Source organism: Dipodomys ordii, unplaced genomic scaffold, assembly GCF_000151885.1.
Source record: "Dipodomys ordii isolate 6190 unplaced genomic scaffold, Dord_2.0 Scaffold24, whole genome shotgun sequence".
Taxonomy (NCBI): domain Eukaryota; kingdom Metazoa; phylum Chordata; class Mammalia; order Rodentia; family Heteromyidae; genus Dipodomys; species Dipodomys ordii.
In genome coordinates, this window is record NW_012267240.1 from 17,931,936 (window position 1) to 17,952,997 (window position 21,062).

A 21,062-nucleotide genomic window follows, 5' to 3' on the forward strand; every position below is an offset into this window, starting at 1 on the left:
GGGCGCTGGTGGCTCACGCCTGTAATCCTAGCTACTCAGGAGGCTGAGATCTGAGGATCGCGGTTCAAAGCCAGCCCGGGCAGGAGAGACTGTGAGACTCCTATCTCCAATAAACCACCAGAAAACCGGAAGTGGCGCTGTAGCTCAAGGGGTAGAGCTCTCGCCTTGAGCTGAAGAGCTAAGGGACAACGCCCAGGCCCAGAGTTCAAGCCCCACGACCGACAAAAAAAAAAAAAGAAAGAAGATATCATTGTCCTCATCCCCTCATTTGCTTCTTCAAAGGACTTTTAACAGAACACAGGTTCTTTGGGAATCTTTTTATGTTGGGAGAAATCACATTCTCCAGGGTGCCACTTCCTGTCAGCTCACACTTGTGGTTAAGTCCCACCTTCTATCCCCCTGCCTGGTAGAGGCGGAGGAAGAGGGAAACGGTGCCATGCTCCCCTTTCAGGGGGTGAGGAGGGAACGTGTAGTGTCCAGAGGCCTGGGTTTAGTGCCCTTTTGATTTCAAACTTGCTCCATCTGACCTCTGACCTTCAGGACACTCGTTTTGCCCTAAGTGATAAACAGGTGGGAGATGAAAGGCCTTCCAGTGATGCACTGAAGCTGATAATTGCATGGTTGGAACTTCTAGCCTGGCCCCAGCATGATCTCCTCTCCCCCAGGGCTTCACCCCTTGCTCTAGCAAGGGCCTCTGAATGGAATGTTCTGGAGCCAGTAGGTGTGTGACAACTTCTCCAAATGCTTATTCAGTGATGTCAGAGCATCAGTGCTGGCCTGAAGCCAGACTGACAGAGGTGAAGGTTGAGTGCCAACCCAACTTCCTTCTACATTTTAACTGCTTGGGTTTTTGAGACAGGGTCTCAGGAAGTTGCCCAGTCTCTATCGTCACACTTCAGCTCCTCAGGACCTAGGATTATAGGTGTGTACCACTGCACCCAGATCCTCTGATGCTCTCATTCATAGGGTCATCTTTCTCCTCTACTTTAAACTTTCTCTATAGGGAAGATGTAGAGGACTGCCAGTGTTTGGTATTCTACCATGCCTCTCCCTCCAAACCTTTTTATCAAGCTTGACATTAGCTTCATCTTGGTTTCTTTTTGTCCCACCCCCTGTGATTGGCACTGGGAATTAAACCTTGAGCAATTTGGTAAGAGTTCTACCTCTTGAGTCATGCCCCCCCCTCTTTTGTTTGTTTGTTTTGTTTTTGAGGCCAGACACTGGTGGCTCAAGCGTTCTAATCCTAGCTATGTAGGCAGGCTGAGGTGGGAGGATCCGGTTCAAGGCCAACCTAGGCAAAAAAGTTCTTGAAAAATATCTCAACAGAAAAAACTGGGTGTGGTAACATGTGCTTGCCATCCAGATATGGTTGGGTCAAATAAATAGGAGGCTTACGGTCTAAGCTTCTGGGGAAAAAAAAAAAAAAGCAAGACCTTATCTCAGAAATATCTAGAGCAAAGAAGGCTGGGGGAGTGGTTCCAATGGTACAGTTCCTACCTCACAAACAAAGCTTTAAGTTCAAACTCCAGTACTACTTTTGAGACAGACTTTTGCCTGGGCCTTCTGAGTAGCTGGGATTACAGGTGTGCCACCATGCCTGGTTTTGATCTTGGGCTTCTGAAACTGGAATTTTAAATCCTTGGGATTTCCTGGTGATGTGCCAGGAGATAAAGCCACAGGATAGCTGATGCACTTTTCTGGAACATCAGTTTTATGAGATGATGATCTAGTAAAACAAACATACATGTCATAGAGAAGAAAGAATTGCATGAATCCTAAAGACAAAACATAGCCTTTCTGCTTATAAGTAGTTAAATCTACTTTCCTAAGACAGTGGGAAGAGCACAGTTCCCATGCAATAATCCAGACGATGACTGCAGAAGCATCCTGAAGCTATAGGACAATCATTTAAATCATTCTAAAAATTATTCTCTTTTTTTATTTTATTGTCATGCTTGGGACCCAACCCGGAGTCTCTGTCAAGTGCCAGATAGGCTCTCTACCACTGAGCTGCACTCTAGCCCTTAGGTAATGCAAAATCTTGGCTGAGATGGTAGTGACTACTAATATATAAAACTTACATGCTTTCCTGAACATTTACCTAATCTTTTTTTAATTAAGGCTAGAATTTCTACCATTCTGAGCCTAACAGATCAAAGAACATCCATAGACATTTCAGCATTTCTGGGCACTTTTTGGGGAGGGGGTCTGGTTGGGGGGCCTGAACTCTGGGCCTGGGCGCTGTCCCTCAGCTCTTCAGCTCAAGGCTAGCGCTCTACCACTGAGCCACAGCGCCACTTCCTTCCGGCTTTTTTCTTTTTGCTTATGTGGTGCTGAGGAATCGAACCCAGGGCCTCAAGCATGCAAGGCAAGCGCTCTACCACTGAGCCAACTTCCCAGCCCTCTGAGCACCTTTTTAAGGCCTACAAACTTCAAGAAGTGCAAACAAAATTGAGCCAGGTATAACAAACTGAAAAAAATCTCAGGATGCATCCTGGTGCCAGTGGTTCATGTCTGTAATCCTAGCTATTCAGGAGGCTGAGATCTTGAGGATCGTGGTTTGAAGTCAGCCAGGGCAGGAGAGGCTATGAGATTCTTATCGCTAATCAACTAGCAAAAATCCAAAGTGGATCAGTGACTCAAGTAGTAGAGCACCAACCTTGAGTGAAAATGCTAAGGGAGAGCACCCAGGCCCTGAAATTCAAACCCCAGGACCAGCACAAACAAAGAAATCTCAGATTGTTAAGGATATGTTTGAGGCATGCAGCCTACAAGAAAAAATGAACCTTACAAAGACCATAAAGACAGATTGAAAGTATTAATGAAAGAATGCTTGTACTTGGAGGGAAAGGCCCTCCAGGTGGAGGGTGGGCAGAAGAACTGGATATGGAGTTGCGGTTGTAATCTGTATTATCCAGATCCTTCTCATGACTTTGTTGTGTTGACACAGCTAGGGCCCTCATTCTGCTCCTTCATCTGCCACAAACACCTTTTTTTTTTTTTAAAGGTTCTGTAATGCATGATTGTCTTAAAATCTAAGCCATGGAGACAGGCTTTTGACAGAATCTGCTGTTTATCTAAAATTTGTGTTTGCTGTCAGATGACTGGTATCCTACTCTTAAGACTTCAAACATAGGCAGTGCATGGAAAAAGCATGAGATGGATTATATTTCTGGTGGGAGAGGTGACTGTAGAACACCATGCTTTGTGAAGGGATCCCACCTTGCTCATTGATCGTGGGGCTCCCAGGGAGATTCAGTGTGCAGAAGTGTCCAGTAGCTGATTCCCCAGTGGCAGAGCAGGTGAACGAGGTGGGAAGGTGGCAGGGAGAGATTGGGACCTGAATCCCAAACAGAAGTCACACTAACAGACAGGAGAATAAGCAGAGTGACATTGTTCTGGCTAGTTTAGGTCCAGCATGAACTTCTGAGCTAAGAAACTCAACTCCAACTTAGACCTAAATATGTTAAGGCTGGGAAAAGAGACCTTCCTGTTCATTCTAAGCAGTTAAGAAGTTTGCTGACAGTGGAATGTCCTGTACATATTGTATAGGGTGGTCTGGCCTGTATACACACTGGTAGTTGTAGCAGTCTTTGGTGATAATTACTATCAGGCAAACATGCCTAAGAATTCTTTCTTCCTGCCAAGTGCTGGTGGATCACGCCTGTAATCCTAGCTACTCAGGAGGCTGAGATCTGAGGATCATGGTTCAAAGGCCAGCCAGGGCACAAAAGTCGGTGAGATTCTAACCTCCAATAAACCACTAGAAAACAGGAAGTGGCACTGTGGCTCAAACGGTAGAGCACTCACTTTGAGCTGAAGAGCACAGAGACAGGGCCCAAGCCCAGAGTTGAAGCCCCATAACCGACCAGAAAAAAAAAAAAAATTCTTTCTTCCTAACCTTCTGCCTTTATTTACTTTTGTTATTGTTGTCAGGATTGACATAAACAACTCCACTTTGAATGCAACAACTGATATTGTCACATTTATAATATGTCTCTACCTGGGAGCATTCCCCAGTATCTTATTGACTTGTATGATCCTAACGCTTGTACCTTGCAAACTCAATGGTTTCTGAATAACTTTCCAGGGTATCCTCACACTTAGGGACAGGTTTTAGCTCCTTGGAACACCTAACATAAAAGTGATGCTGTGTTCTCCTGGCTCCCATCAGGCGGTGCTATATTTCCTTCTCTTCTGTGTTGGATACAACTTCGATTGCTTGATTAAGATAGCTTCTTCCAGGCTTCTCCAGCTGAAGTTATTTTTCCTTTGTAGCTAGTATTTTGTAGGGAGGTACTTTGAAACTATGTCTCTTATTGCATTACTCACTAAATAATTATGGTGAATAATTAATTATAAATATAATTACAAATATAGTTATGACTATAACAAATATAATTAATTAATATGTTTGACCTCATTTAGATTGCTGTTTTATTTCATGGGTCATAATCTATTGTCATTATTTATTTTATGCTCAAATTATGTCAGATTTGGTCGGTGGGAGCGCTTTTGAGCTGGCTTCTATGTGCTTTTGATAGGTATCATTGAACATTTTCTTACTGTTTTTGGCGGAGGAGAGGTATTCAGGTTTGAACTCAGGGCCTCACATTTGCATCTAGTCCTGCTTTTTTATTCTGGTTAGTATTATTGGCTTATATTTAGTTCTACAAGGGTGGGAACTATTTTATTACTGGTTATTTTGGAGATGGAATCCGGTGAACTTTCCTGTCAGGGCTGACCTTGAACCTTGATCCTTCGCATCTCACCTTCCTGAGTAGTTAAGATTACAGGTGTGAGCCACAGGTGCCAAACTCCCTTCCTTTATGTCACAAAAATGTGCTCCAGACTCATCCTGTGGTTTCCCTGCCACACTGAGGCCCACTTCTCCCAGGAGCCATGATTCTTTTTAGCAGAAAATGAACAAATGCTGTTCACTACCTTCATACCCTAGTGACTGAGCTAGATGACATACATCTGTTCACAGGTACATGTAGATGCACACATTTACATCTGTATTTATTTTTACATCCATCGATGTAGATCGAAAGCCACAAGGTCTTCTCCATATCTCCCAATTCCAGCCTGACGACAAAGGGTTTGGCGCTTGTAACCACTTCTAGTGGCAAAGCTGGCTGGCATTGTCTGTTGGCCTGTGTACTAACTAACCTATCACCTCCTCCATGATGCCTTCCCATCCTCCTCACAAAAGCCTTACACCCTTATAACCCTGGGCCCCCCACACCCCCACCCCTGTCTGAACTTCCCTGTACCACCTGGCCCCGGCCATTCCTCCCCCCACCCAGGCCTCCAGCCCCCACTGTATGGACAGACTCTCACCCAGCTCAGCCCTCCTCACGGGCTGTAGGCTGTCTTTTGGGGGGAGTAGGAGTGTTTCTAATGGCATAGAATATTCTAGTTGGTAGAATATTCTAGTTGGATGTTTTGAATCTTAGGAACCCAAGATGTAGCCATGGTAAGGACTCCTGGCTGTCACTTTTGACCCCATCAAGCTACTGAAGGGGGTTCTCCAGAGATGAATGCTCCCCTTCTTCTCACCCTCCCCATCAGGCTCTGGCTGCATGCAGGGTCTGGGATGGGTTAGGTTTTTATGTTCCCCAGTGTCAGGGCTCGCTTCCACCCTGGTTACTCCTGCTTTCTGAGTAATCAGGTATGTTCCTGTGCCTTCAGCTTGAATTCTAGCCACACACAGGCAGCACACCAAGCCACCCCAGCGCAACTGGCCTAAGCAGGGGCCGACAGACAGCCAAGACTGGGCTATTTTCGGATTTTCCTTCAGATCCCTTTGTGGTTTACTTTCTGGAGTATCACTTCTCTTTTCCAGAGGAGAGAGAGACAAGAAAAAGGCTCAGGAAGCTCTGGTGCAGATAACTGGGGAGTGTCAGCACTTCCTGACCCTACATATCACCTGGGGTGGGGGCCCACTTCCCAAGAGAAGCTCCAAATTCAGGGTCCTTAGTTGCATGGGCAAGTTCCAAAACCTGAGCATTTGGTGGCCACAGTTTTGTAGACTTTATGTTGAAGAAGGGCTCCCTAGATTGTCTAAGCTGCCAGCAGCCACCTCCCTTCCTGATTGGTCTTTGAGCACAGCACATGGATGTGTTCTCAGTTCAACAGCTGGCCCTCAGCTGCCTCCTGGCCCTGTTCTCAAGGGAAGGAGTCCCTGGGCCCTGTCTGTACTGGAGAAAATGGAGCTGGGAGAGCCTGGATGGATTCAGAGTCTGGGTGTTGAGGAGGTTGCTAGCAGGTATTATGGATTGGCCATAGACTCCAGTCTGAGGAGGCTGTAGACTGGAGGCCTAGGAATCCAAGACCCAACCTGTCTACCAAGAGATTTCAAGGTCAGAATTTTGATCCCTTCTGCTGTTGGTCCTTCAAGTCATTTGCATTTTATATGCATTTTTCTCCTTTGCTGACTGTGTGAGACCTGCCGGCTTGTTGGGAAATGTGGGGTCCTCCAACCCCTGCCCCTGGCCCCAAGAAGGCCTGTTGCTCACTGTCTCCTGGCACCAGCCTGATCTCCCAAGGCCCTTCTTTCTTATCCCAACTTCCTAGATAATGCCACCGCCTCTTCCTTCCTCCTCTATCCTGCTCCACCCCTCCCCCACAGTGCTCTGCTCCCCAGCCTTTCCTTTTCAGCCAAGGCCCCAGCCAGCTGTTATAGGAAGGCCATAGAGCCTGTAGTTTCCATTCCTAGTGGACTAATTGTGAGAATAAGAGGAGGCAACAGAACAGTAACATAAAGTAGAATTGTCCTGGCCAAGCTAGGCCAGGTTATCAAGGTAAGTACATTTACATAGCAGGTCATTCCCTGGTCTCCATTCACTCCACGGTGTGGTCCACTGGCTCCAGCACACTCCTTCGCTCTGGTCAGGTATCTGTCTGACTTCTCTCACTGGCCTCTGGTGCTGAGCTGGAGCGGACTTGGCTGGCTGGCCAAGCTGATGGATCATTGTCAGGAAACTTGCTATTTAGTTGTTAAATCTAGCCTTCACTTTCAAACAGATGATTGGTCAGAAAGTTAATAAAGACTCCTAAGTTTAGTACTTTTCTATTCTTTCATGATTTTCTATGCTCTTGACATGCTTTTTTGTCCAGTGTGTCTGCATGGTGGGGATGCAACATGTCTCTTCCCAGCTCTTGAGTTCAGTGATGTCAGGTTAGCATCTGGCAATTGGCCCTGATTGGGTAGAAGTATTTACACCAGTGTCATTGGCTAATACTGCAGATCAGGGCTTATTATTCTGCTGATGGGTGTAGACTTCAGAAAGTGATATGAGAAAACAAATGTTAGTAATGTAGATTAAAAGTATATTATGCTTTCATGAGGAAATATTTTTCTAGCATTTGAAAAGTTGTCCATGTCATTGACAAAATTCAATGTGTCCAAAAGAGGTTTTATGTCATAAATATAATATGTATAAAGGTGGGAAATGGTTTGCGTGTATATCACAAATTAGATTTAAGGACAATAAACTTAATGGAGGAAATATTCATCAACTAAGATGTAAATCCATTTGCCAAGTCACGGATGAATATGAGTTTGGCAATAATCAACTAACAAGTTCTATGAGCATCAACTGACTACTTAGAATTTACAGTGTAGAATGTTGTATATTTTAATATTGTCAGTTGTATGTTCTTTTTTGGGGGGGGGGTCTGGTCGTGGGGCCTGAACTCTGGGCCTGGGCGCTGTCCCTCAGCTCTTCAGCTCAAGGCTAGCGCTCTACCACTTGAGCCACAGCGCCACTTCCGGCTTTTTTCTTTTTGCTTATGTGGTGCTGAGGAACCAAACCCAGGGCCTCATGCATGCAAGGCAAGCACCCTACCACTGAGCCAACTTCCCAGCCCCATCAGTTCTACATCCTTTATATCAGTGGAATTATAAGGAACACACACACACATATAACTTTTTCAGTTAGCCAGTTGTTCAGCATTTACCAGCACACCATTCTCCTCCTTTTGCCCAGTACCAGAGTTTGAACCCAGGACCTTGTACTCTCTTGGTCTGCTTGCTTAGCTGGTGGTCTCCATTTGAGTAATGCCTCCAGGCTGGCTTTTTACTTGTTAATTGGAAGTGTGGTCTCTTCAACTATTCTGCCCAAGCTGGCTTCAAACTACCAACCCTCCAGTCTCCTGAGTAGCTAGGATTATAGGGATTATAAATTGGGAAGGTAAAGACCATAATATTGTCCATACCACCACCTGTGGCCATGTAGTGAGTCTGGTCCAGTGGAGGTGTGGCAGGAGATGTCAACTGCTTTCAGGCCTGGTCTTCAAATGGCTCCTGTGAGACCCTCTGAGTCCCTCTCCCTCCCCAGTTTCAGGGACATGGGCTGTGTCTTAGTCTGGGTTGTGCTACGGTAACAGAAAACTGCAGTGTGGGAAATTCATCCGTCATGAATTTCAGCTCAGAAGGTGGTAAAGTCCACACTAGAGGAACTCCCTCTGGTAAAGCTGACTTTTATTTTTTGCTGGTCCTAGGACTTGAACTCAGGGCCTGAGTGCTGTCCCTGAGCTTTTCTGCTCAAGGCTAGTACCCTACTACTTAAGCCACAGCTCTACTTCTAGCTTTTTAGTGGTTACTTAGCAACAAGAGTCTCACGGACTTTCTTGGCCCTCCCCCCTCCCCCTCCCCCCTCCCTCCCTCCCCTCCCTCTGGCTTTCAACTTTGATCCCCAAATTTCAGCCTCGTGAGGATTACAGGCATGAGCCACCAGTGCCCAGTTTGGTGAGGCCTTCTTGCTGTGTTATAACATAGCAAGAGAGTGTTTAAGAGTAGACAAGAAGAGGGCTGACTGGCTTCAGTAACAAAGCACTGTCATGATAATGACGGTGATCCATTTCAGAAGATGGAGCCTATGAACGTGACACCTGTCAGTCATTAGGCCCACCTCTGTCATTGTGGCATTGGGCACGACACATGTTGTGTTTTCAATGCATAAACTTTGGGGCACACGTTCACACCACTGGCTCTTGCTGGTGTAGTCACACAGTAGAGAAGGAATGCCTGACCTACAAAGTAGCTGTGAGCAAAATAAACTTTTTGAACCATGATGATCAAGTTTTTTGGTGGTTGTTTGTTTTGTTTTGTCTTTTATTTATTAGTACAGCATCACCATTTACTACCAGGCTGATCCAATGAGGAGACAGGAGTCAGGAGGGGACTGGTTGAGCCAGCCTGGATCACATCTCCATTTTCACTGGGCACTCTGCTCCGCTCAGGCCTACAGACCTCAGACCTTCAGAATCCACTGTGAACCTAGGTAGGTTTTGTTCAAAACCGCATTGTAGGTCATAGCTAGCAAGGATGAACTTACAGTGAATCCTTGGAGGACAACGTGGGGAGCGGAAGACACGCCCAACCCACCAGCCTCTGTCATTAAAGGATCAGCCGGAGTGGCCAACGTCTGCAATTGTCTCCCATTAAGGGTTATTAACCTGGCCCACAAGTGCCCCTCCCTGCCTTGTCATTTACCATGTCTTCCTGGACTGCCATTGCCCATGTCTGGGACCTGGACAGAGAACCAGCTTTTTTGTTTTTGGTTGGTTGTGGGGCTTGAACTCTGGGCCTAGAAGCTGTCTTCAGCTCAAGGCAAGCACTCTACCACTTGAGCCACAGCACTACTTCCAGTTTTCTAGTGGTTTATTAGAGATAAGAGTCTCATGGATGGATGTTCCTGCTTGGGCTGGCTTTGAACTGAGATCCTCAGATCTCAGCCTCCTGAGTAGCTAGGATTACAGGTGTGAGCCACCAGTGCCCAGTAAGAACCAGCTTTATAAGTGAACAAACTCAGGGCATACAACTTGGACGCCAAATGTCACATCAGTCAGACTGGGCTCTCCACTCTCAGCCCAGAGGCCTTGGCTTACAAATAGTAAGTGTCTACTCTACGTAGCATGGTAGAGACTGCCATGTGTGATACAGCATACGGTGCCCCACAGAGGACAATATGCACTGCTGTGTAGAGCAGTCCTGCGGGTGCAGTGCACATGGTACAGGGTGACAGATGGAGTGCTCTTGTCTCTTCTTTCTCTGGGAGCTGGGCCAGTTTCCCTTTCTGTGGTGGTGAGCTGGGATGTTGACTTGGGCAGGTTGAAGCCACAGAGTCCCACAGGTGGGGTGACTTGGGTGAGCCGGCACATTCCTGACTCCTAATCACCTGTGATGACACTTCCTTGGCCCCACCCATCTCTCCCAGCCAGGAATTCCACCCATGCCTTCTGCCTCATCCTCTCCCCACCGCACTGGTGTGTGCATATGCCTTCTTCACCACAAATAATACACTCTGGAGTAAGGCGTGGCTTTGTTTTGCTTTTATTTGACTGGGTTTCCCATGTGTAGAATGCTGCCTGGGCATTTGTTGAATGACTGCTAGACCATAAAGGCCCCGGGTGAGCAGGGACTGTGCCTCTTTTCTGAAACTCCCACTGGATTTGATCAGGTTCATCAGGTTTCAGCGAGACTACCATTGGCAAGTGTGAGGCCCTCACTCGGACTGCAACCATCACCACGACACCCATCCTTTAAAGACTTGCCAGCTCCTCTGGCTTTCAGTGTTCACAGCTATTCCATTTAAATAGAGCTGCTTTGGGGACACTCACTATCCAGAGGTCACCCTAGGTACGGGGGACACGGAGGTGAGTATAAATGTCCCCACCACGAAAAGCCCACATTGGCACATCCCACACCAGTGTTTCTGGGCCTAAGCAAGTCTGGTAATGGGTATCTCGCTAACAAGCTCCCCAGAGTGCTGCCGCCAGCGAGGAGCCGCTGTGTAGACTACACTGGCCTTCCAGCGCGGCCTCCACAGGAAAGCTGGCTCCCATCCACATCCCATTTCATCTGTGGCGGGAGCTGAGGTTGGTGGGTGAACTATGGGGCCAGCTGAAGAGATTGTATCTCCAGGAGGCCAGGGTGGCCTCTGTTTGGTTCCCGGCCTGTGGAATATGCTGGAATGTGGTATACAAGCCAGCACTCCCTCCGGCCGGGCACTTCCTGCTGGCCAGCCTTGGGGAGGCCAGACAATCCTCCAGTGTCAGAACTGAGCTGGCACTGCCGGCAGGGAGGAGGCCCAGGAGGGAGGCCCAGGGAGAGGCCAGCTGTGCGTCCCCTGTGGGCAGGGACAGGAGACAGGGAGAAGTCAAGTGTACTTTTGAGCAGGAAGCCAGCCCCACCCGCCCCACAAGGAAAATCAGCACAGATACAGTATTTTTAGCAAGTGAGGCAAACCCTGTTACTTGGTGAGCAGTGGAACAGAAATCTAAAACTGGCTGCGTCCCTCAGGAAGCCAGGGCCCACCACCACACACAGGAGGGGCCTCTCCTGCTGCCAGCCTCCCCCGCCCGTTCCGGTCCCCAGGGCCGTGTGAGAATTCTCTGCCGCCTCTGGGGCCCCAGTGATGAAGGGGTGAGCCACACCAAAATTAGGCCTTCACCAGTGTGATCTCAGTAAGGCCTCTTGGTGAGCCTGGCTGGTCAGTGTGGGTCCTATGGGCCAGCCTGAGGCTCCAAAAGAGCAACAGGGAGGAGGTTCGAACCCAGGTGAAGAGGAGGATGTCTGCGCCAGCAGGGAGAGTCTCAGGACTGGCCACTGGCGTCAGGTCCTCTTCCCCAGCACGTGCCTCCATGGGATGGGGCTGTGCTGTCCGTTCCAATCAGCCTGGATGCCATGTGGTTTCTGTGCTGAATTCAAATCTCACTTCTCACCACCATGGAAGTTACCCAGCATGCATCCCTTTAAGCTTTCCAGCCTTCCCCCTGGCATCTGTTTTCAGGCCAGATGGAATCTGAAATCCAGGGAAACGCTTAGAGAAAAACAACAAAAATCCTTTGAAATCAGGTGAGTATGATTTGTAGAAACAGCAACTACACCCTTGGAATCAAGATTGTATGAGGTGAAGGACTGAGCTGAGGGGAAAAATGGTTTAAAAGGAAGCATGGTAGTACATCCCTGTAATCCCAGCACTTGGGAGGCTAAGAGGATGTCAAATTCAAGGCCAGCTGAGATTACATACATAGCAAGACCTTGCCTCAAAAACCACAGGAAAACTACTTATTTAAAAATAATTTTGGGGACTGGGAAGGTGGCTCAGTGGTAGAGCGCTTGCCTTGCATGCACGAGGCCCTGGGTTCGATTTCTCAGCACCACATAAGCAAAAAGAAAAAAAGCTGGAAGTGGCACTGTGGCTCAAGTGGTAGAGCATTAGCCTTGAGCTGAAGAGCTGAGGGACAGCGCCCTGGCCCAGAGTTCAGGCCCCATGACTGGACCCCCCCCCTCTCCCCCTTCCCGCCCCCCCCCCCCGCAAAAAATTTGGCTGGGAATGTGGTTTAGTGGTAGAGTGTTTGCCTAGCATGCATGAGGCCCTGGGTTCAATTCCTCAGTACCACATACACAGAAAAAGCTGGAAGTGGTGCTGTGGCTCAAGTGGCAGAGCACTAGCCTTGAGCAAAAGCAGCTCAGGCCCTGAGTTCAAGCCCTAGGACAGGCAAAAAAAAAAAAACAATGGCAACATTATCACAGACCCGCCACCCCCAAACACACACAAGGCACAGATATCAGCAACACCACTAATAAGTATAATCACTGCATAATCACCTCTACAGGGTGGGATTGAGATCACCAGTTTGTTACAGCCATGGTGTCAGAAATAAAACATAATCTAAACCAGGAAACACCTCCTCTGCACAGCTCCCTCCTGAGCCAGGAGGTCCTGGGCGGAGGCCCGGCTGGGGCAGGCTTCTGGCTAGAAGGTCTCTGGGCTTTCCACTGAGGCTCTCTTGCCTTTCCAGTAACAGCCTGGACTCCAGACACTGCCAGGGTGTTGACTGGGCAACCCAGTTAGCTGTGCTGTGCGCAGGAGCCCTGCATATGGGTGTGTTGGGAATGGGTAATTCCCAGGATCCACATTCCCGGCCTGAGGGGCCAGAGGGGGCCTCAGAGCCAAAGTGCCTGCCTTGAGCTGCCCCTCCTCCTCCTCAAGGCAGGGGTCAGGCTCAGACTCTAGGAACTGCACCCTTGCCCCTGAGCCTGCTCAGTATTCTTTCCTCCCTAAAGATGCCACCCCATCCCACTGCAGGGCTCTTCCCACCAGACCCGGCTTCAGGATGACAGGCTCCAGCTGTCCTTCCTTCTGATGGATAGCAGGATGACCCTCGGGATGGGACGCCCTGGGAGGGTAGAGGAGGAACCCCTCCCCACTGGGGAGAACACAGAGCTGGAAGGCCCCAGCCTTCAGCTGAGGCAGCATCCGTGAAGCTGCTGAACGCAGGACATTTGCAGTACAAGCACACCTGGGTAGTGGAGGCTGTGGCCCCAGGAGGTAAAGAAGAGTCTGAGAGGTCTCTGAGAGGGAGGCAGCGGCCTCCCCGTCCAGCAGAGTCCCAGGGATAGTGGAGGAGTCACCTGTCACCATTCCACACCACTCGGCTTGTCTCCCAAACTTCAACAATTAAGAAAGCATGGTTTTAGGTTGGGTACCATGGTGCACACCAATAGTCCCTGCTACTCAGGAGGCTGAGGTAGGAGGATGCCTTGAGCCCATTAGTTTGAATCTAGCCTGTGCTACACACATAGCAAAACCCTGCCTAAACAGAAAACAATTCTCAAACTTTTTTTCCTTTTTTTTGGGGGGGGGGTCTGGTCGTGGGCCTGAACTCTGGGCCTGGGCGCTGTCCCTCAACTCTTCAGCTCAAGGCTAGCACTCTACCACTTGAGCCACAGCACCACTTCTGGCTTTTTTCTTTTTGCTTATGTGGTGCTGAGGAATCGAACCCAGGGTCTCATGCATGCAAGGCAAGCGCTCTACCACTGAGCCACCTTCCCAGCCCCCACCTTTTTTTTTTTGTTGTTAATATTATAAGCACTTTTAATTCCATTCTTTCAGCCTTTAAGATTGGACCGAGAACCACCTAACTTACAAAAAGTTTCACCATCATGGATTATGACTTTAAAAGAATGAGGTTAAGAGCTAGGTGTGGTGGCCCATGCATATAATCCAGTCACTTGGGAAGCAGATAGGAGGATCACAATTCAAGTCTAGCCCAGCAACTTAGTGAGACCCTATCTCAAAAACAAGCTGGGTACAATGAAGCACACTGTGGTCCAACTATGCAGGAGAGGAGGTGATAGGAGGATCGGGGTCTGTGGTCCAAGGCTAGCTGCAGGCAAAAAAAAGTAAGACCCTATTTGGGAAAAAAAGCAAAAAAGGCTGGAAACCTGACTCTAGTGGCAATGTACCTAACTGCTAAGCTTGAGGCCCCTGGGTACAAATCCCAGTAGTGTCAGAAAAACAAGAACATTATTATTATTTTTTTTGGGGGGGGGTCCGGTTGTGGGGCCTGAACTCTGGGCCTGGGTGCTGTCCCTCAGCTCTTCAGCTCAAGGCTAGCACTCTACTACTTGAGCCACAGCGCTACTTCTGGCTTTTTTCTTTTTATGTGGTGCTGAGGAATCGAACCCAGGGCCTCAGGCATGTAAGGCAAGCGCTCTACCACTGGGCCACCTTCCCAGCCCCAAACAAGAACACTATTAAGCAATCTTTTAGGTGTGAGTGTGGAAGGCAAGAAGGCGAGAGATGCCTCCATGAATACAGTGTGCCAAAGCTCTTTCATCTGCCTCCTCTCTCTGAAAGTGACACTCCCAGGCGGGGCCATTTTCTGGATGGATGCTGGTTGCATGTAGATCGGGGCAGGCCTAGTGCTGCATGTGGCCACGCTCATGGGCAACTCACCTATGTAATAAACCACATGATGACTGCACTGAAATCAGTCACCAAGAAGGACACACACACATCCAATGCACACACGCACAGGGCACAGCACACATGTACAAACAGGTAGAGCAGCCACCTGCTTGGCATACAGATGGGTTCCTTGTTCATTCAGCCCCACCCCTTGAAGGAATTTACAGAATTTAGGTTACTACCCTTGGCAGTCTTCCTCTGCTGAGGGTAAAGTTGACGGCGTGTGACCTGTTTGTCAGTGATTTGAGTTCCATGAGCCTCTGCCCCCACAGCTGCATTTTCCCTTTGGTTTGGGTGGGACAGGTTCAGCCACTGCCGTGACTGTGGGCAGTGGTAGGGTGGGGTTGTGTGGGGAACCCTGCTTCACCCTCACCCCTGAGCCTCCACAATAAGACCCAGGGGGCAGAGGGGGCCTGGATGGCTTTAAGACAGCGCTGGGATTCAGGAAACTTCGTTAAGGGCAGGTGAGTCTTGTCAGCCTGCAGGGTGCATGGTCTCAGCTCATGGAGCTGTTGAAGTCTTGCAGGAAGCAGCCCCAAGCAATCCTCCCAGACTCCCCACCACCCCCAGAAACAGGAAGAGGCGTGAGGCCAGGGGATTGGCCTCCCCAAGTCCTGTGGATTTGGGGCTGTATGAACGATTGTGTGCTTTTTTTTTTTTCCTGAATAAAGGGACCTTTAAGAGGACTTAACTGTCCCGCAAATGTGAGTCTCAGGGCCTCCCAAGGCTTTAGGCCTTGAGAAAGCAGGTGATCCTGGAGTTGCGGGGTAGAGAGGGACAGAAAGGGGGGGGGAGAGGCAGGAGCTGGAGGGCTGGGACTGTGGGGCGGGGCTTGGGGGTGGAGGCCCGGCCTCCATTACAAAGAGTTGCAACTTTCCCAGGGTGCAGCAGCTCAAAGCCTGGTCTTCTCTTTTCTCAGACATTTGAAAGCAAGGCTTGTCCAACTAGATTAGAAAAGGATATGGGGACACGCGCCCCACACTTTAAAGCCTTGTTGTGAAAAGAAGACACAAAACCTGTTTGGTGACTTGTCATTGGGGAGGGAGAACACGAGCCTGTCCCAGTGAACACTCCCCCGTGCTCCCCTTCCCGCCAGCGCGGGACAAGAAGAAATAGCCACTATGTTCATCCTGAGGACACCATCACTGCGTGACACCAGGTAGCAATTCAGGGACAAAAAGAAAGTTTATTACTCGTGACATGTCACAGCAATAAAACAAAGACTTCATTATGCACAGGCAGGAGGCACACCATTTTTGATAAGGCTAAATTGTTATACTTATCTTCCTCCTCTTTAATAATCATTAAAGAATGGATTTCTTAGCTCACCTGCAGAGAAAACGTCACCACTGAACCCCGAGGAAGCCAGATCCTTGCAGAGCGCTAGGGGGGTTTACAAAGGTCCCTTTCTGAGATGGTCTGGATCAGGTCGGTGCTGAGGGAACTCCCGCCAAGCTGATCATGAAAGCGGGTTCTCCGTGGAGACCTGCGCAGTGCTGCCCACCCCAAGTCAGCCAAGAAGCCCAGCCGGTCTTGGAAGTCAACTGGGAAATCAGTTGGAAGTCAAGCTGTGTTGTGTGTCACGGCAGAGCTCAGCTCTTTCCTGGGCCACCTCCCTTCAGGCAGCTCTCTCAGGGAGGGAAAATCAAGTGAAGCTGTGAAGCTCAAGTGGCAAAAAGAAGCTCAGGGTCAGCGCCCAGGCCCGGAGTTTAAACCCCAGGACAGGTGCAAAAAATACAAAATAAAGAAAGAGAGTTTCCTAAAACTGGCGAGCATCACCTGAAAAGAGTCTGGGATTCATCTTTCCTTTTCATTACAATCTTGCTGTGCAGTATGGTCCTTTGAGTTACCTTGAGCCACACGGCCTTCAAGGACACCCAGGGCATGGAATGACAGGCGGACTCCCGTCCTTCAGCAAACTCAACTATGCGGTAACTGCATACACACATGCAGGACAAGGACTCCTAACTATCAAGAAACTCCAACACAACCAGAAAATAATCCAGAATAAATAGCAAGTATGAATAAATAGGAATAGACCTAACCATTTAAAAGAAAACAATGGGGCTGGAAATGTGGCTTAAGGGTAGAGTGTTTGCCTACCATGCATGAAGCCCTGGGTTCGATTCCTCAGCACCACAAAAACAGAAAAAGCTGGAAGTGGCGCTGTGGCTCAAATGGGAGAGTGCTTGCCTTGAGCAAAAAGAGGCTCAAGGACAGTGCCCAGGCCCTGAGTTCAAGCCCCAGGACAGGCAAAATAATAATAATAATAATAAAAGAAGAAAAGAAAACAATTGAAAATGTAGTGTATGATGTAAAACCCAGGTTGCAAATATGCAAGATAAAATTCAAAATTTGTTTTTTTCAGAAATGTCTTAAGAGTAGATATGCTAATATAGTCACGTTCACAATAAAATCATAGGACACGATAAAAAGTCTTCATATATCAAGAATACTTAAAATATCTGCCTAAAGCAAGACCCTCAATTATTAAAACACTGTGGAAGGCATCTCGCTTCGTAAAAAAGGAAACATGCATGAAATCCTTTAAACACATCCAACAGACACTGAAGTAAAATTTTTTAAAAGAAGTACTTTGAAAAGCTGTAAGAGTAAAGCACCTAGTTACGATCACAAATGAGAGATTAGTTAATCAGAAACAGTCCAACGAGGGCTGGATGAGACACAAAATACTGTGGTTCTAAGAAAAGCAACTGGCATCATTCATTTTGTGAAACTTACAAGGCAAATGGAATACTATGAATAAATCCTTCACAGCACATTTAGAAGTTTGAATTTCAGTTAATACTCAACAGGAAAGAAACCGGCTCTGTCTCAGGGCTGGCGGGGACCAGCAGAAGGGTGTGGCTCTCCAGGGCTGCCCTTCCCTGAATATTTTTAGAGATTTAGGACTCCAGCCTTCAATAGTTGTGATAGTAATACCTGTGGCCAGTACTCAGCCTGTAGGAGACGGTCTGGGACTACAAGAGTTCTTTTCAGGCTGGGGCCCTGACTTCTCCGATCTTTTCTCCCTTTACAAATGGATTCTAAGCTGTGCTCCCACAGGAGGACTTTGAGAAGCTTTTGTTTCCCTCCTGCCCAGTATCTACTTCAGAACGCACAAAACCAAAATGTGGTGATCTTGGGTGCAAAAGCAAAGATGATTATTTTGTAAAGTAGGGAACATTGCTTTCTTTAATTGGGAACAAAAGAACACCTTGTTGAGGAAAAAGTACTTCTGGTTCACCAAAATATCGCAGACACATGTCCTTAGAAGACTTCCATGTTCAGAGCAACGACGTCGGTGCAGCTGGTTACATGGCTGAGGCGCCGGCGGGAAGCGGAGAGCAGGAAGCGCGGGTATCCTGGAGTTACGTAACAGGGTTTTCAGAACTGGTATTTATGTAATCACGGACATGCACGTGAGCACACACAACACCCAGGAATATGTTAACACATCTTATGTGCATATATATATATACATACAACACAGACACACTCCTGTCTCAGGAACGCAGATTGGACAGTTCTGAGCAGACGGTCTTTCTCCAAATGACTACCTTTTTCAACCTCACCCTAAAAAACGTACACCTTACTTACTCTAAAATTTTCATTCCAATTTTGATGGAAAAAAAAAACCTGGAATCCTATTAAATTATATCAAGAAACAAAAGCTTGCCTAGGGGGTAAAGTACAATCTTTCAACCTTTAAAAAAAAAGTGATATATATATATATTTTTTTTAAAGTATAAAACTGAACAAGCATTAATTTTCTGCTGTCTTAGAACAGGGGTGGGGTGGGGGTGGGGATGGAGAGAATCCTGAGTATGAGAAAGAGCTAAACTGGCTTTCATGTCCCATGAAAAGGGCTAGAGACATAATAAATCCCCTCCTCCTAAACAATCTAAACACATACGCCACTTCCAAACCAAGGAAACCCATACGCCTTAAAGGTTATTCTCTCTGAGACCTTAGGAAAAGGAAGATGACAAGATACTGGCCCGGTTCCCTTTCACAGAAGGATGCCCTGCTCAGCAAAGCGAGGGCCAAGGAGCGAGGGCCCAGGCCTTGGCTTCCCTCCCACACAGGCAGCGGTGGGGGCTGTGGCTTCCGCCCCTTTAAGAATGCAGCATTTTGTGCCTTGGCTCCTGGTTGTGGGAGAAGATCCCTGTGTCTAGGTTGAGGACCCACACATTCCAGCCTCCCTGTGGCCTGGGCTCATAGATTTTCCTTGAGCAGCCCCAGCTTGCGCAGTGCTTCCCGCCGAGCCTCCTCCGTGGAGCCCCGGCCTGAGAACTGCACGGTGATGCCCTGGGGTCGGAAGCCCACCGCCCTGGGGAGAGAGCCAGCCCGCTTCCTGGCATTCTGATTGCAGTCAGGTGGCTGTGGCTCGTACAGGCTCCGGCTGGCATTCTGGCGTGCCAGTTTGCTGGTCAGGGCAGGGTCAGGCCGGAAGGTGATGGTCTTCCCCGTGGGGACAAAGACACTGGGCTCGCTTTTCAGTGCCTCGTGGATGCTCTGGAAGCCATTGGCCAGCAGCGGGGGCTGCTCGGTCTGCACAGCCCGGGACTGCTGCCCACTGGCCGGCCCTCCTGCTCGGGGACCCTCGGCCTCCTTGGCCAGGCCCGGCCTGCTCTGATCGGGGCAGAAGTCCCTCTGCTCTGGGATATCGCCTCTCGGAGGCCGGCCTTCCATGTCTCCCGAAGCCAGGAAGGAGACACCATTGATGTTGGCCAAGACCTGGGCCTTGCGCTCCTGCACATTGACAGCAGCTTTGGAGATGGTCTTGTTGAAATCCTTCCCTGAGCTGTTGGTCACACTGATGTTGCTGGGGAAGCGGTGGATCTTGGGGGACGGCTGGGCTGTGTGTCTGTGCCACAAGGGGTGGTCCCCGTTTCGAGGGGCTGCAGATAGCAGAGTTCTCCACTCTCCGGGTCTTCCTTCCTTTGAGGGGGATGTGGGAGAGAGGGCATCACTCCCTGCCAGCTTCTCTGACATTTTCTGGGCAATCACCAGGGGTGTGGGGATGGATCGAAGCAGCTTTGGATGCTCTGAAGGAGGACCGGGGCTGAGCAGCTCCTTCCTGGGAGGTGCTGGCTCTGGGTCGCTGGGCAGGACGGGGGGCTGAGGAGGGGCCTCAGGGTCCCTGGAGTCTGGCGGTGGGAGATTCTCAGCATCTTCTTTCTTGCCTTCAAGGACAGGGACATCATCCTGCCCTGCAGGTTCATTCCCTGAAAGACAAGGGAGAAAAATGCATTTGCTTCCACCTGTGCAAAAGTAAATGTGTGTCTGGGCGCCAGTGGCTCACATCTGGAATCCTAGCTGTTCAGGAAGCTGAGCTCTGAGGATCATGGTTCAAAGCCTGCTCAGACGGCTAAGTCCATGGGACTTTGGTGGTTAATTATCTCTAATTAACCACCAAAAATCTGGAAGTGGAGCTGTGGCTCAAGTGATAGAGTGTTACACTGGAGCAAAAACAAAAAAAAAAACAAAAAACAAAAAAAACCCCAAGGGACAGTGAACAGGCCCTGAGTTTAAGTCCCAAGATTGGCACACACACAAAAAAGTAAATGTGTGACATTCCTGTCCACTGAACTCCACAGCGACTAGCATAACTGCCACTCTCCTGTCCACTCCTAGGACTGGTGAAAGAAATCAGTTCATTGTTCCCATGGCCACAGGCTGATAACCAGCAGACCCATGATGGCAGAAGCTAGCGGAGTGCTTGCTACCACACTGGGGATGTACAGAGGGGACTGAGAAGCTAGAAAGTTATGTGCATACACCATCAACTCCAAAGAGCCCTGGAACAGGCGTGGGGAGCCTTTTATCTGCCAAGGTGCCAAGAGCCATTTGGATATTTGTCATCTCACTGGGGCCATACGGAATTATCATCACAGGCCAATGTGCAAGGACAGCCAATGAGAAGCACACAAGAAGCACAGTGTCTGACTCCCAGGGCCCAATGTTTCCCATACCTGACCCACAGGAAGGCTTCAGGCTGTGCCAGTGGCCTAAAATGTACCACAGAAATACACCTGACCAAGCCAGGCATTGATGGCTCACGCCTGTAATCCTAGCTACTCAGGAGGCTGAGATCTGAGGATCATGGTTCAAAGCCAGCCCGAGCAGGAAAGTCTGTAAGACTCTTTTTTTTTCGGTCGTGGGGCTTGAACTCTGGGCCTGGGCGCTGTCCTTAAGCTCTTCAGTTCAAGGCGAGCACTCTACCACTTGAGCTACAGCGCCACTTCCGGTTTTCTGGTGGTTTATTGGAGATAGGAGTCTCACGGTCTC

At 48.8% G+C, this 21,062-nt stretch overlaps 1 protein-coding gene across 1 annotated transcript in view; it reads right to left on the minus strand.

Moving 5' to 3' along the window:
• Positions 1–18,940: 18,940 nt before the first annotated feature.
• The window catches only part of Proser2 (proline and serine rich 2), a 27,132-nt gene continuing 25,010 nt past the window's right edge, over positions 18,941–21,062 (minus strand). Inside the window, exon 4 of the mRNA XM_013014557.1 lies at positions 18,941–19,999. Coding sequence (XP_012870011.1) covers positions 18,987–19,999 — 1,013 coding nt within the window. The 3' untranslated portion in view covers positions 18,941–18,986. The remainder of the gene's footprint in view (positions 20,000–21,062) is intronic.